The 14,417-nt window shown below is 41.2% G+C and overlaps 1 protein-coding gene across 12 annotated transcripts in view; it reads left to right on the forward strand.

Moving 5' to 3' along the window:
- The window catches only part of FANCD2 (FA complementation group D2), a 56,203-nt gene that overhangs the window by 32,665 nt on the left and 9,121 nt on the right, over positions 1 to 14,417 (forward strand). For 11 of the 12 annotated variants that reach the window (XM_082415616.1, XM_082415608.1, XM_082415617.1 and 8 more), the window contains 12 exons: positions 316 to 416; positions 716 to 831; positions 1,871 to 1,979; positions 3,321 to 3,431; positions 3,697 to 3,809; positions 4,781 to 4,924; positions 6,342 to 6,458; positions 7,206 to 7,334; positions 7,473 to 7,591; positions 11,408 to 11,518; positions 12,635 to 12,765; positions 13,906 to 13,999. In XM_082415616.1, coding sequence (XP_082271742.1) covers positions 316 to 416; positions 716 to 831; positions 1,871 to 1,979; positions 3,321 to 3,431; positions 3,697 to 3,809; positions 4,781 to 4,924; positions 6,342 to 6,458; positions 7,206 to 7,334; positions 7,473 to 7,591; positions 11,408 to 11,518; positions 12,635 to 12,765; positions 13,906 to 13,999 — 1,395 coding nt within the window. The remainder of the gene's footprint in view (positions 1 to 315; positions 417 to 715; positions 832 to 1,870; positions 1,980 to 3,320; positions 3,432 to 3,696; positions 3,810 to 4,780; positions 4,925 to 6,341; positions 6,459 to 7,205; positions 7,335 to 7,472; positions 7,592 to 11,407; positions 11,519 to 12,634; positions 12,766 to 13,905; positions 14,000 to 14,417) is intronic. The other variant, XM_082415615.1, reaches the window with a different exon arrangement.

Here is a 14,417-nt window from a genome sequence, read left to right on the forward strand (position 1 = left end):
TTCTGTGAGGCTGCTTTTGTTTTTGTTCCTTTTTCCCACCCATGAACGTGTTTGTCTATCTCTGCCACTCTTAACCCCTCCTTCCGTCTTATCTCCGCTTTCTCCTAACACATGGACATTCAGTCTACTTACCTCTGTCTTCCTCCAATTCAGTTCGTTATTTATTTGCTTAGCATCCATTACATTCCTTGTTATATGTTCTTAAAAGTAGACATTTATTTTGGGGAAACCTCCTTAATTATAAGGTTGGGCTCCCTATAAACATGGACTAATTGTCTATAAACTGTGGTCTAGAAATGGATTTTTCCTTCCCAGATTGGTTTCTCCGTTGTGCCTGGCTCCCTACTTCCGGTTACTGAGACTTTGTGTGGACAGACAACATAATGGAAACTTGGAGGAGATTGATGGTTTATTAGGTATAGGATGAAGTTATCAGATCCTTTCTTCTTTGTAACCTTTCTTTGGTAAACTCAGGGAAGGGGCAGACTGGTACATGTGTGTGTGGGAAGGAATTTTTTAACTTCACAGAGACTTTTAGATTATATTTGTTGACTGCTGCATGATATGGAAGTATTTTTGAGACTAATCAAAGCTTGACCTTCAAATACTAGTTACAGGGGAAAGTAAGTAACAGGAGAGCTAGCTCTAGGGGCAGCCTCCAGGTTCTGTTGACTTGAACTAAAGGGGATTAGAAATGTTTGTTCTTCTCTTTCAGACTGTCCTATATTCCTCACCGACCTGGAGCCTGGAGAGAGACTGGAGTCTATGTCTGTTAAAGAGCGTTCATTCATATGTTCACTTGTATTTCTTACTCTCAACTGGTTCCGAGAGGTGAGCAGAGTTGCTAGGACAATTCACTCACTGTCTGTAGTTTCTCTTGAAAGGAAACTGTTTTCTTGGTTCCACGAGGCTCCTTAAAAATTCTTCACCAACCACTAACCCCTGTGTGTTTCTGCAGAGGTTGTATCCTACCCTTCCCTCATCATATGCACCTCCTGATGCAGCGAAATCAAAATACTTAGAATTCACTTACTGTTGCCCATGCTTTACTACCTCCAAGCCTTTTCACGGTAATCTACTTCTGCCTGGAATAACTTCATCTTCACCACTGTGAAAATACTGTCCCTCCTTACATCGGTATGCACTTAATGTTTCGATTTAGTGAGATCAAGTGAATGATCGTTTTCACTTTCCTTCAGAATATGTTTGTGCTTAATGAAATGCACAATTATAATGAAATATAATGAAAATGAAATGCAGAAAATGATGGTAACATCTTACATCTATATCACACTTCCTTTCTCATGCATATTATTTCTGAGAATGTTTATTCACTTGAAAGATCTCTTATCCTGACAACTGTATTATGATGTAGGCAGGATGGGTATTATTATCCTCGTTTTACACATATGGAATTGCAGGTACAGAGAGTTCAAAGTCATTAAAATTTACCAAACACACGTGCCAAATGCTGGGCTAGTTTCTTTATTCACACTTAATCCATACGACTGCATTCCAATTTTATAGCTGAAGAAATAAAAGCTCAGAAAGGTTAAAGACTTGGCCAAGGTCACACAACTAGTAAGTAGCACACTAGGATCTGTTTCACCGAAGTGTGTTCTTTCTAGCTATTGTGCTGTTCCACCTTGTTACTTAACTAGAAATAAGTAGAACCAGGATTAGAAGTTAGATCTCCTCTATTGGCCCAGGGCTTTTTTCTTTACAGCGCCTTGCTGAAAACACTTTGACATTTCTCACTAGACTCACAGATCCTGTCACCAAACAACTCTTTTAGCTCTTGCTGAATAACACAAACAAGATTAAAATCTGAACAGTTCACAGTGTGAGAATATAATTTTTACTTCCACAGGTTGTAAATGCCTTCTGTCGGCAAACGTCGCCTGAGATGAAGGTGAAGGTGCTCACCCGGTTAAAGCACATTGTAGAGCTGCAGCAACTCCTGGAAAAGCACTTGGCAGGTGAGGGAAGGGTCCTGTATTGTAGCCCTGCTGGGCAGTGGTGAAGAGATAGCAGAGTTAGCTTTTAAGCCAGACTCAACGATAGCTGCTCTCTACTCGTGGGGCAAGAAAATGGTTGCTCAACAAAAATTTTTTAAAATGAGTACATCGGACTTCCCTGGTGGTGCAGTGGTTAAGAATCCACCTGCCAACGCAGGGGACATGGGTTCGAGCCCTGGTCCAGGAAGATCCCACATGCCACGGAGCAACTAAGCCCATGCGCCACAACTACTGAGCCTGTGCTCTAGAGCCCGTGAGCCACAACTGCTGAGCCTGCGTGCCACAACTACTGAAGCCCACGCCTAGAGCCCATGCTCCGCAACAAGAGAAGCCACCACAATGAGAAGCCCACGCACCGCAACGAAGAGTAGCCCCTGCTCACCGCAACTAGAGAAAGCCCGCGTGCAGCAACAAAGACCCAACACAACCAAAAATAAATAAATAAATAAATAAAATTTAAAAAAAATAAGAATATATCCATTTTCCTCCCATTGTTATCTCCAGGAAACGTTGGTGTTTAATACAAGATATAAAACATTGGTTGGGCTTTTTGTAAATTACATTGCTTCTTTGGATGTCAAACTTCCAATGCCCTTTGCCTTCTTGAACATCATTATGAACCAGGAATACAGCTGAGAGGCCTCTTAATACCTTCTGGCCATTAAGAAAACTTGTCATTTTAGAGTGCTAGCTTTGGGACTTCCCTGGTGGTCCAGTGGGTAAGACTCCCCGCTCCCAATGCAGGGGGCCTGGATTTGATTCCTGGTCGGGGAACTAGATCCCACATGCATGCCGCAGCTAAGAAGCCCGCATGACACAAATAGGAGGTCCGCTTGCTGCAACGAAGATCCTGTGTGCTGCAACTATGACCCGGCGCAGCCAAAAATAATTAATAAAAATAAAGTGCTAGCTTGATTCTCTGGGGAAAACATGGAGCCTCCCTCAGGCCCTCATCTAAATAATTGTGTGTAAAACAAACTGCTACGTGACCAAATATTGTTAATATCTTTAGATTTTAATTGTAAATTTATTTTTAGTTCTTACCTGCTTGGATGTTTTATATTGTTATAATGGTTTTACGTTGATTGATCATAATCAATTAATATGATATTCCTGTAAGTTATCTTTGGCTGTTTTACTGTGCCCAAATGATTAACGTCAGATGACCTGAATGTGTCTTGCAGGCAGTCAGCCATGCTTGGTAGTTCTGGAAACTAGTTTTTAGCTAATCGGGTGATTAGCATTCAAGTCTAGTAGTGGTATATGGTTGGTATACATTGAGCTTCCTGCTGTTTGTTTCAGTCACTCCAGACTATGTTCCTCCGCTTGCAAACTTTGACTTGGAAACTTCAGAAGTAACACCTCATACCAGTGCTGCTGTTTCAGCAAAAATCAGAATACAAGGAAATTTAGGTGAGTATGCTCTTTTCTTCTTATTCTGTGTCTCCCTATGTGCCATGTTGAATTGACTTAGAGGTTATGTGCATCAAGGCATCAGTAATTGGAGAGATTATATAATTGAACCCTTTCTTTGGCATGGTTATCAATGAACTATAATTTAAGGTTATAAAATTACCTCCTGTCTCTAGGTAGTCTTCAGCAGGTTGTTTCTTGAAGGCAGTGATATTTAGTAAACATGATTGTTGATTGAGTCACTTTTCTCTTCTTGAAACATAAGGAGGAAGGAAACGAAAAGCAGATGGCAGCAAAACATCCTCCCCTGACCCAATTTCAAAGGAGGATAATTCAGAATGCGACCCTGCACCATCTAATAGGAGCCCGCTGGAAAAGGTATTGGAATGACTGGTATCTATGAAGGTGTGTGGCAGCCCGGTGAGATTAACGAAGGGCCAGCATTATCCTATGCATTTTACAGAGAGAAAGATTAGGGACAAGAGAGGTGACCAAACTCTCCTAGGCCTTGGAGTGACCCTCTCAGTAGCAGAGTTTGGGTTAGACTCCGAACATTTATCACTACCACACACTGTTTTTCTAATTATTTTCTTGATTGTATTAGTCCCTTTTTTGCACCCCAGGAATACTTTGAATTCTCTCTTGTAGCAATAAGCAAATTCTGTCTTTGTATGTAGTTCAAGATATACTTCTTTTAGCCTCTTTCCTCTTCCGATCCCAGATTATCTACTTCTCAATGAATTGAGATAACATGAGATGCTTAGTACAGTTTCTTAATACAGATACTTAACAAACAGTAGGTCCTTTTCCTGTAATTGTACCACCCACAGGGTAGGTTTGTGAAATTGCCTAAACCACATGGATCCCAATTATTTCTGTTTTTTAGGTACTGTTTATTGAGAATTTATGTGTAACTCCTCTAATCTTCCTAAAAACTCAAGCTTAGTATTGATATTTACATTTAATAGAGAGGAAACTAAGATCCAGAGAGGATAGGTGACTTGTGCTAAGTTACACAGTTAATAAGTGCTTGAGCAAGGATTTGAAGCCAAATCTTTCTGGCCCCTAAGCTCATAGTTTTCTGTACCACACCATAGTGCCTTGATTTGTCTAATAGTTCATCCCTAAGTGGAAACCAACTGAGTATCGATGTGTGACCTATATCCCAATATTACAATAGGTGATCTGTTTCAGGAATATTTAAGGACTTTGGTAAAAGTTGGTAAAAGGATGTGATGAACTGTAACTTTTTACATAAAATAAATGCACAATTGCATTTTGAAATCTTCATTTAAAATTAGATTAATATAGAAGCCTTATTCTATTGGTTTCTGGTACTTTCTTCCCAGGAGTTCAGAGGGAAAGAAGAAAAGACATCAGTATCGTTACAGAATTACCACGCTTTTTTCCGAGAACTGGACCTTGAGGTCTTCTCTATTCTGCATTGTGGGCTCATGGCCAAGTTCATCTTAGATACTGAAATGCACACTGAAGTAAGTGACAGAGCTGAGATCCCAGAACTTAATCTTATTTCAGAAAGTTCCTCAGCTCTATTCCTATTTCCAAAAGAAAACCATGACCCTGGGAGAAGTTGGACTCTGGCTTCCAAAGCCTTTATATGTGCAAGTGTGGATGAATAATCATCCTCATCATCTTGATGTTTATAAATCTAAGTTTTTTTATAGTGCATTAGGCATTACAAAAGCTCATGCTAATGATGTGATCCTTACTTTACGTTACTAATAATAACCTATTTAGATTACTTTTGTGGAGCAACACTGTTCTGATTTATAGTTACACAATGCTCTTTTCACTTTTTCATGACATTTGTTCAGTATCCATGAGATGTTTGTTGAGGCCTTTTTTGTTTTTGACGCAAATCTAGATATTGGCAATTCAGTACTACATAAGCATGATGCTTGCCTTCAGATAGCTTATAATCTAATAAAAGAAGGAGACAGCTAGCAGTACGTGCTATATTGATGGTCTGAACCAAGTACCAGTGAAACTCTGAGGAGAGAATGGTATTTATAATGAAGTTGGAAGTAGAAGACATTTACACAGAGAAGGTACCTTTTGGTATGGGGTTTCACCAGAGAGTAGAGTTTTTCCAGGTTAAAAAAATTTTCTTGAGAAATAGCATGGATTTTTACCAAAGATTTTTCAAGAATGTAAGCTCCTTCAAAATAGAGTATTTTTTTTTTCAGTCTTTCTACGTCAGCTTGTACTTGGAGATTCTCCATAGTTGTATGTTGAGTGAAAAGTTTGAAGTGAGACTGTATTTGACTCATTCTACTTATGGTAGTGTAATATAGTTATAAGGATCCTACCCAGACTTAATAGTAGCAAAACATTAGGTGAAAGAAAATATGAAAGAATTAATGAACAGAGAAAAGCAAAATTCCCTTTAATTAGTCATTTTTTTATCCCAAGGTACTTAGGAAATGCATCACGGGTCCATAGCTGGAAGGATACACCAGAGGCATTTATTTCTAGAGCAAAAGTGTGTCTTCTAAAACTATACTGCCAGGACTTCCCTGGTGGTCCAGTGGGTGGGACTCCGTGCTCCCAATGCAGGGGACTGGGGTTCGGTCCCTGGTCAGGGAACTGGGTCCCACATGCCGCAACTAAGACCTGGCGCAGCCAAAATTTAAAAATAAATAAATAAATAAAACTATCCTGCCTCATTCCCATTTAATAATTTTAAATTTTGTTTTGCTTAAGAAGTGCATGACTTTTTGATTTGTTGACAGAGCACTACAGCCATTTATATGACGTGGGGCAGAATTTCCCCCTTTTTTGGTAATGGTCAGATTCTTCACCCATTGTAAAGAGTAAACATGAAATATGTCCCCCAGAAAGATGGCTAGGACACGCTGGGAATTGCTCTTTCCTTCCTCCGTGTGATAGGCTACAGAAGTTGTGCAGCTTCAGCCCCCTGAGCTGCTTTTCTTGCTGGAAGATCTCGCCCAGAAGCTGGAGAACATGCTAACACCTTCTGTGACCAGGAGATTCCCCTTCCTCAAGGTTAGTACAGGCAGGAGCACAGGCCCTGGCCTCTGGATTTGGAAACAAGGAGGTCTTAGTAGTGAGTAAGTTGTCACTTTCTCTGGTATTGTTTTTGGGTAGCATGGTGGTAACCCCGTTGCCAGCCCACGTTCACCTTGCTTTAGAAAGGAACTCTGAAACAGAGAAAACAAAAAAGCCACCCAAAACAGAAAATGTATTTCTAAATGCTCTGAGCATTCCTGAATCCTGTTCTTTGCTTGGGTTTTGGTTTTAACACCCTCCCAAACTAAGCCCTTGCCCAAGCCTCAGCATAGTAGTCAGTTGTCTAGAGAAGTCCAGAATCTCCAGTGTGTATCTAATGGACAAATGCACGTAGCCTCTGGGGAAGCAGTGAGATGATACAAACGACAAAATGTGCAAGTTTTAGGTGTAAACGTTTAAAATGAGTATATCTAGTTACTTGATCCTTTCTTCGTATACTTACTATTTTTTGTACATTTTTATCAGCCTAAATGATTTCTGTTTTCGTGTGAGTTTTATCTCATTAGTAATTTTGGGTCTATACTTCTCAAACACTGTACTCTATAAAAGCCAATCTCTTGGTTATTTGAAGATTGAGTGAGTTCCCTCTGTCAAAATATATCCCTAATTTCTTCTGTCCATTCTACCTGGTAGCACAAGGTTTGATTAAACTCTATAATAAACTCTTAGTTTCAGAGAAGCTATCCAACAGTTCCTTCCCTCGTAACTCTGAATTTATTATAGAGCAAAGGAAACCGGAATATTGGATTCTCACATCTCCACCAGAGATCTGCCTCAGAAATCGCTCATAGTGTTGTTCAACTGCTGAGCCCCATGTGTAACCATCTGGAGAACATTCACAACTATTTTCAGGTCAGAAGCCTATCTTATCATTATAGAGACTTAGAAATCGCTTAATGAACAAGAGATTTCATTTTTGGCTGAGAAATATTGAAGGAGAATGAGGGCAATTGCTGAAGCAACAGTCTTAAAAGCATTTTTCTCTTGTAGTGCTTAACTGCTAAGAATCATGGTGTAGTTGATGGACCAGGAATTAAAGGTCAAGAGTACCACATAATGTCTTCCTGCTATCAGAGGCTACTGCAGATTTTACATGGTCTTTTTGCTTGGTGAGTATGTGGCAAGTACAGTAGGTAGAGATAATCAAGTATGTCCTTGCTTCTACTTGACAGTCACCAAGGCACTGACGTATAGAAAAGAAGGAAAGGGCTCCAAAATTTTATGTAAATATGATGCTTATTCTTTCTGGAGTGTTTTTTTTTTTTTTTAATTTTTTAAAATTAATTAATTAATTAATTAATTTTTTTTTTTTTTTTTTTTTGCTGTGTTGGGTCTTCGTTTCTGTGCGAGGGCTCTCTCTAGTTGCGGCGAGCAGGGGCCACTCTTCATCGCAGTGCGCGGGCCTCTCACTATTGCGGCCTCTCTTGTTGCGGAGCACAGGCTCCAGACGCGCAGGCTCAGTAGTTGTGGCTCACGGGCCTAGTTGCTCCGCGGCATGTGAGATCTTCCCAGACCAGGGCTTGAACCCGTGTCCCCTGCATTGGCAGGCAGATTCTCAACCACTGCGCCACCAGGGAAGCCCTCTGGAGTGTTTTTGTCTGCATCATTTCATTTGGTCTTGCACGCTCTGTGTCTTATGGAGTCACTATTATTAACTCATCTGAAAATCAGATGACTTGCTCTTGGCTAACCTGTAACAAATCTGGCCGTCTGATTCTTAGTGAGTTTGCTGTGGCAACCTCTCCCTAATAGCACCAGAGAGACTGTCAGTTAAGAAGTTGTTTTTAAACAAGTTGTAGATAAATTCCAGATTATGAGGTAAAGAGCTGAAGGCTGTGTAAGCTGGGGTGTTTAGGGATGCCTTCATGAAATCATGGGACTTCACGGGGCCCTTGGAGGGTAGATGGCTTTTTGGGAGGTAAAGGAAGAAACTGGAAAGCATGGCATGGACAAAAGTAGAAACGAGGGAGGTGTGTCCTTTAAATGCTTTTGTTCCTCAGGGCTGGGTCCTGGCCTCTCTGTTCTCATTATACAGGTTTCCTGGGCAGTCTCACCCAAGCTTAAATTCGTGCTAAAATTTAACTTCTGAGCTACCGGCATTTACCTCCAACTGCCTGCTCAGCACCCCGTTATAGATATGTCATTGACACCTCAGACTCATCACATCCAAAACAAGTGTTTCATCCTTCCCACCGCTCCTTCTGCTTTCCCTGGCTAGATAGATGGCACCACCAGTTGTTGAGCCAGAAACCAGGAGTTATTCTTTGTTCCTTCCTCTACTGTCTACCCTTTCTCTCTCACACATCTGATCACAGAATCCTGCTGAGTTTGTCTTCTAGATAACACCTAAATGACCACCTGTCCTCTCCTCCTCCACTGCTTCCAAACTTCTGTCGTCTCTCACCAGGACTGGATTAGTTTCACAGTTGGTCTCTCTGCCTCCAGCTGTCCTCTTTCGGTCCCTTCTTCACACAGCAGTTAAAGCGATCTTCCCAACACAAACCCGATCTTATCCTAGCGCGACTTTGGCTTCTGATTGCCGTTAGAGTTCTCTTGAGTTCAAACTCTTTTACCCAGCTTCTAAGGCCTTTTATTATCTGACTCCTGCTGTTCTACTCACTGTCTTGCACTCTGCCCTCCAGCGGTACTGAATTAATTTCAGCACCCTGTATAGCTTTTACCTGGAAGGCTCCACACATACCCATCCTTCTACCAGGATCCTCACCCTCCTTGATCCCCAGTCTTTTCTGACTCATCCTGGAGATCTGGATTTAAACTGTACTTCCTCAGGGGCATCTTCCTTCACCCCCTAGGCCAGGTAAGTCTCCTTTCTGCCTCTCTTATCCCCACTTCTTTCCTAATACTCTTAAGATAAAACTGATCACATTTTATTATAATTACTTGTTGATCTGTCTTCCCTGCTGGACTGTGAGCTCCATGAAGGCAGAGACCAGCCATTGTCATATCCTCAGTACTTAAAAACAGTGCCTGGGCTTCCCTGGTGGCGCAGTGGTTGAGAATCTGCCTGCTAATGCAGGGGACATGGGTTCGAGCCCTGGTCTGGGAAGATCCCACATGCCGCGGAGCAACTGGGCCCGTGAGCCACAACTACTGAGCCTGTGCGTCTGGAGCCTGTGCTCCGCAACAAGAGAGGCCACGATAGCGAGAGGCCCGCGCACCGCGATGAAGAGTGGCCCCCGCTTGCCGCAACTAGAGGAAGCCCTCGCACAGAAACGAAGACCCAAAACAGCCAAAAAATAAATAAATAAATAAATAATTTTTAAAAAAAAAACAAAAAACAGTGCCTGACAAAGGATTTGAACAGATGCTGAAACAAGGAGATAAATGGATGGCAAATAAACACACGCAAAGATATTCAGCAGTATTAGTCGTTAAGGAAATGCAAGTAAAAATCACAGAATGGCTAAATTAAAAAGATTTACCTCGCCAACTGTTGGCGAGGATGTAGAGTAACTGGAACTCTCACATGCTGCTGGTGCGACTGTACAATGGTACACCCACTTTTGAAAACTGTTTGGCAGTTCCTTAAAAAGTTAGATATACACCTACCATGCAACCCAGCCATTTCATTCCTAGTATTTATCCGAGAGAAATGAAAACATGTGTCTACACAAAGGCTTGTGAATGAATGTTTATTACAGCTTTATTTGTAATAGCCCCAAATTGGAAACAATTCAAATGTCCATCGAATAGTGAACAGATAAACAAATTGTGGTATGTGGATGTGGTAGAATACTACATTGCAACAACATGGATGAAAAAAGAATTATAGTGAAGAAAAACCAAGACCGTAAGAGTATGTAGTATTTGATTCTATTTATATAAAATTCTAGAAGAAGCATATAATCTTGTAGTGACAGAAAACAGTTCAGTGGTTGCCTCGCATTGGGCGGGAGGATGGAAGGAGGGATGGATTACAAAGGAATACGAGGAAACTTTTGGGGGTAATAGATATGTTTATTATTTTCAGCGCGGTGGTGGTTTCATGGGTTTATATATAAGTCAGCTGATCAAATTCAGCATTTTAAATACATGCATTTTATTGTATGTCAATTATACTTTAATAAAGCCATCCCCACCTCCCACCTCCCCCCCGAAAAACCTGCAGCCCATAAGAGGCCCTCAGAATTCATTTGTGGAAAAGAAGAGAGGCTACCACTGGTGATGTGGAAATGTTTCTAGAGGAGTGAAAGATCTAGGGGGTCAGATTGTGCTGGGCCTTGAAGGTATTTGAAGAAGGCAGAAGAATTTGAATGCTGTCCAGGGAAGCAATTTTGGAGTTTTATGATCACAGCCATGATATAGTGAAAGCAGTGTTTTACGAAAATCCTTTTGGCAGCAGCATTCAGGACAAAGGGATTGGAAAGGCAACCAAAAAGACCAGTCAAAAGATGTTGACATGATCTGTGCATGGGATGATGATAAGGGCCTGGTCTAGAGTGATGGCCTTGGCTTGGAAAGGAAGGGACAATAGGAAAGATAATCTGAAGATAGAATTGTCAAGACTTGACTTAATACAGAAGAAGGAATAAGTTCTTTGCTGAACATCTACTATGGATTAGACATTGATTTAAGCAATTTCACAAAATTATTCCTGTTTTTTTGGAGAAGACTATAGTTATCTCTAAAATGTACAGAATGAAGGAGAGCTTTGTTTCCCTTGAAAATAATCCTAGGAGGACTGTTAGGTCCTTAAGGAAAGACTTTTTCAGGTGCACTTCAACTTCTAGTCTGATACTCACAGCTGTGACTGAATTTATTAGCACTTGAGTACTTTAAGCACTTAAGTTCTCCTTTTTCTTCTGTTTTATCGATGGTACAGACTGGAGGCCAGGATCCTCACCTGCTGTCCACGTAATCTTCCTGAAACTGAGCTAAACTACCTTTCCTTGACTTTCCCTTAGGAACGGATTTTTTCAACCTGAACATACTAATTTACTGTACTCAGCCCTTGAGGTCCTTACTAACCGACTGAAGCCGGGAGAGCCTGACCAAGCCTTGGAGGAGCTGCTTAGGTGGGTCAGACCACATATCCCTGAGTGTTGTCCCAAGAAACTCCTAGGAATAAGATTGGCAAGACTTCTTGGAGATAACTTGGTATTTTCAGTGACTTTTCCTCATTTATGTGAGCTTTCTCATCTGTGTATTCAGATATATCCTGAAGCATTAGAAACTGTTGAATTAATCAAACTAAATCTTTATGCACCCTTCATCCTGTAAAGTTCGCCTTTTCAGGTAAGGTAATGTTGATGAAAGCACTGGCCATCTGTAGTCAACTCTTGATTATCCAGGGACCTACTCTGTCTCCTAGTAGGGTTGGGTAATTAGGTAGCAGTTAGTTACCACTGATTACCTGTCCATTTCCCTCATCTTGGGAGAAGAGGAGCCTAGGCTGAGGGCACAGGAGGTGAGAAGGAGCTCTAAGGGGCACAGCTTCCAACCTCTACCCCAGCTTCAACCAGAGCACCTTGGTCTTTCCCTTACCTCTCCTGATAGCCTAGGCCATCACTGGGTCCACAGTCAGTGCTTGTCATTCCTGCCTATAGAGCCTTATTTCATTTTCAATACAGTACTTTTAAATTTGTTTGACTTCCTTCCCACCAATCAATCAGGAGTTGACTCTAGTTTTATTTCACCTACGGTTTTGGATTAATTGTGACTCCTCATCTGCCATTACTTCAGAGCATTGAAAGCTAGCCATTTTCAGTACATTTATTAGAAGCTCTGCTTTCTCTGCCTTATCATTTCCTTTCACTTTGTCCCTATGAACCCAGAATTTAAACATTATTCTCAGTGTGTTGCCTAATGCCTTAAAAAGCAAATAATTTATTCTACACTGAGAATAATGTAATCAGCATGGCCTATGCTAGCACTTGGGTATCTTGGCATACATGACCTCTTCAAGGCCAGCATTCCATCCACTGGGCTCTGGCCTCCATGCCCTAACTTTCTTTATACAAAGTTATAGTCTCTATAAGGTCTTGAAAGAAGGTTCTACTAAAGCCCCTGCAAATGAGGAGGATTCTGATTAGACCATCAAACATTTAAGCGGACTTAGATAACTCATGGATTTAGACACATCTGTAACACTTGTGGTGTTGTTTTTTATTTTTTTTCTTGTCTCCTTACAGCCAGAGCTTCCATTACTTGCAGAATTTCCATCTCAGCATTCCCAGTTTCCAGTGTGCTCTTTATCTCATCAGACTTTTGATGGTCATTTTGGAGAAATCTACAGCTCCTACTCAGAACAAAGGAAAAATTGGTGATGGGCCATATCCTCTTTTTTCTTTCATGAATAGGCTTGTAAACTTAGGGCTTCCTAGGACCTTGTAAATTTTGTAAGCAAATCTGTCCATAACTCTAGATGTGCTCTCTTGCTATACCAAGAAGGACATTTTTCCAGAAGGAGCTATGTCTGATCTTTGCTGACATTGATTGGACTGAGTGTGGTTAGTTCAGTTGGCTAGATTTTGTTTGGCTTTTGTTTATTTATGTCCTTTTTTTTTTTTTTTTTTCCCTTAAGTATCTGAGACATTTGACTGAAAGACATAAACCATGAAGTTAATAAAATGGGAGAGAGAGGAGAAATCAGAATTAAGTGTAAAGAAAGGTCTGGCCCCATCCCTGATCTTTTTCTTTCTTTCTTTCCTCCTTTTATTTTTTTTAAATTTTTATTTATTTATTTTTGGCTGCGTCGGGTCTTCGTTGCGGCACACAGGATCTTTCGTTGCAGCGCGTGGGCTTCTCTCTAGTTGTGGCACGAGGCCTTTTCTCTAGTTGTGGTGCGCGGGCTTAGTTGCCCCGCGGCATGTGGGATCTTAGTTCCCCGACCAGGGATCGAACTGGTGTCCCCTGCATTGCAAGACGGATTCTTAATCGCTGGACCACCAGGGAAGTCCCCCTGATCTTTTTCTTTAACTATCTTTTGACGTAGCTCTTGGAATGCATCTCACTGATACAACTTAATTGGCAGCACAGACAGAAAGCAAGGAGAACATGCAAAACAAACCTTTATTATTCCCTGTTGTTTAAAAGGGGAGGGTTTGGTATGAATCTAGGAAGCAGCCACTGCTTGTTGGCCTGCCAAGGAGGAGCTGAGATGGACTTCCCACTGCCCAGCAGCATTCCTTTTCTCTGTGTGTCTGTGTGGTTCATGTTTGTGTCAAGACAGGGTAAGAGGGTGGGACATGTTGAGTCTTAGAGAAATGGGTTTATTTCTGGTAGAAGAACCAGTAGAGCAGGAACTCATGACACCTTTTTTTCAAATTGTCTGTTAGCCCAGGAACGTCATAGTAAATATAAAAGAATAATCCTTTTGGTCAATAATCATCCCCAAAAGCCTGCAAAACAAGAGTGAAGTTCATTTTCCATGAATGAGATGTCTGCCTTGTTTCTCCAACAGCTTCCCTGGCCAGACAGTTCCTTTGTCGGGTGTGGCCAAGTGGGGAGAAAGAGAAGAGCGGCATTCCTAATGACCAGCTCGAGGCTTTGCTTAGGTGAGAGGCTCAGTTTCTGTCCACAAGCCAAATAGCCTTCCATTTTGCCACTGTTCAGATCCCTTGTCTGGTCAAAAACTGAGAAATTACCTTGGTTAGGAGTAACTTGGAAGCAGTGAAGTAGGTTTGAAATTAACATAATTTGGAATATGTGGATTGTCAGATCTTCTCGTTCTGTTTTATACTGTCAGCTAGTTCTTTATTAAATCAAATCATAGAGGAAGTGGGGGAGTCTGCTGTTGTATCCTGCCTTGTTAACCAATGAGTCAGATATTTATTATTGCCTACCGTATCCAAGACACAGCCATCACTTCCAAGGTGTCTAACTGTATTTCCAACTGAGACATCATTTCCTTTACCTCCTGACAAGTATTTGGAATCCTTATTAAAAATAAGTATTGGGAGTTCCCTGGCGGTC

Source organism: Balaenoptera physalus, assembly GCF_965194825.1.
Source record: "Balaenoptera physalus genome assembly, chromosome: 11".
Classification (NCBI taxonomy): domain Eukaryota; kingdom Metazoa; phylum Chordata; class Mammalia; order Artiodactyla; family Balaenopteridae; genus Balaenoptera; species Balaenoptera physalus.